General features: G+C 44.9%; 1 protein-coding gene across 5 annotated transcripts in view; it reads left to right on the plus strand.

Moving 5' to 3' along the window:
* Nucleotides 1-1,296, plus strand: part of dcaf6 (ddb1 and cul4 associated factor 6) — a 23,579-nt gene that overhangs the window by 10,632 nt on the left and 11,651 nt on the right. For all 5 annotated transcript variants that reach the window (XM_034886258.1, XM_034886255.1, XM_034886257.1 and 2 more), the window contains exon 8: nt 1,082-1,175. In XM_034886258.1, coding sequence (XP_034742149.1) covers nt 1,082-1,175 — 94 coding nt within the window. The remainder of the gene's footprint in view (nt 1-1,081; nt 1,176-1,296) is intronic.

Raw genomic sequence — 1,296 nt, forward strand, 5'->3', positions numbered from 1 at the left:
TGGCCGGTGAGTGTATATATATATATATATATATTAAACATCCATATACTCAACATAAAATGTATTAAACCCTGCATGCTCTACGTATTAATAAGCTGTACTCAATTGGTACTACAGTATATGTATGTGTACCATAGAAAATAAACACAAACACGTGTGGCCAAGCAGTCTTCCATGTAGGCAGTAAAAGGGATGTTATTGATACTGTCAGCTTTTCTAAGTGTACTGCAGACTGCTAATTCTGCACCAGCTGATGCAGTGCAGTGAATGGAGCAGAATGACCCTGAGGAACAGAGGAGAGGAGGGTAAGGGACACAGTGATAGAGAAAGAAAAGGCACAATGGATTATCAATTAAACCAAATCTGAACCTGTATTGAACCTGAAGTGTTTTTCTCAAATGTATCTGGGTCATCCTTTCTGTTTGGGTGAGCATTTAGTTTGAAAGTGTTTACTCCGAGCACTGGTTTTCATGTAGGTCTGAATGTGCTGGCTCATGGTGCCAGTGTTTCAAAGCCTCGTGGTGAGTTCAGCTGTGTCGAGATGCAACCACCACGCACATTCCTTTCCAAATACAGCGTCCGAAGCAGGCAGTGTTCCTCTATCCTTTAAAATAGTTCAGGCTGAGGTGGAAGGGACGGCCAAGCAAAGGCTCATTACCTTTCTCTCTCTACTTTTTTCTCCACCTGTAACCTTACTTTTTCAAGGGGATTTTGCTCTTTGATTTATTCTATCTCTGTCAGCCTCTGCTCCTTTTCACCACCTACAGCCTATAACCAGACCTGATGACATTTCCTGTGTAAAGCAGTTGAAAGTCCCTGCACTAAGACCCCCTTTTTCTATTTCTGGCTCTCAGCCTGTTACCCTGCAAAGAGAGCCAGGGGACTGGAAAGTGGTGGCAACCTCAGTTGTGCAGCCGAAAGGGAGGGGGCACTTTAAAGAGGACTCTGACAGAGATGAGTAGTGTTTTGCACTGGCAGCGGAGCTATTTGTGACCATGCTTTGATTGACAAACTGCTAATCTCTCTCTCTCCCTCTCTCTGTCTGTCTCTCTCTGTCTCTCTCTCTGTCTCTGTGTCACAGCTGAGGCAGCCCCCAGTGAAGCGCCTCCGTCTGCGAGGTGACTGGTCTGACACTGGACCCAGAGCTCGTCCTGAGAGTGAGAGAGAGCGAGACGGTAAGATCAGAGCAGGCGGTACAGCAACTGACATGTAAACGTTCCTGCTCAGGAAGTTTAAAGCAGAGGTCTGAAATTATGGATCAGCATAATTATGGGTTATTATATATGAATTATGGAT

Source organism: Etheostoma cragini, chromosome 11 (assembly GCF_013103735.1).
Source record: "Etheostoma cragini isolate CJK2018 chromosome 11, CSU_Ecrag_1.0, whole genome shotgun sequence".
Lineage (NCBI taxonomy): Eukaryota > Metazoa > Chordata > Actinopteri > Perciformes > Percidae > Etheostoma > Etheostoma cragini.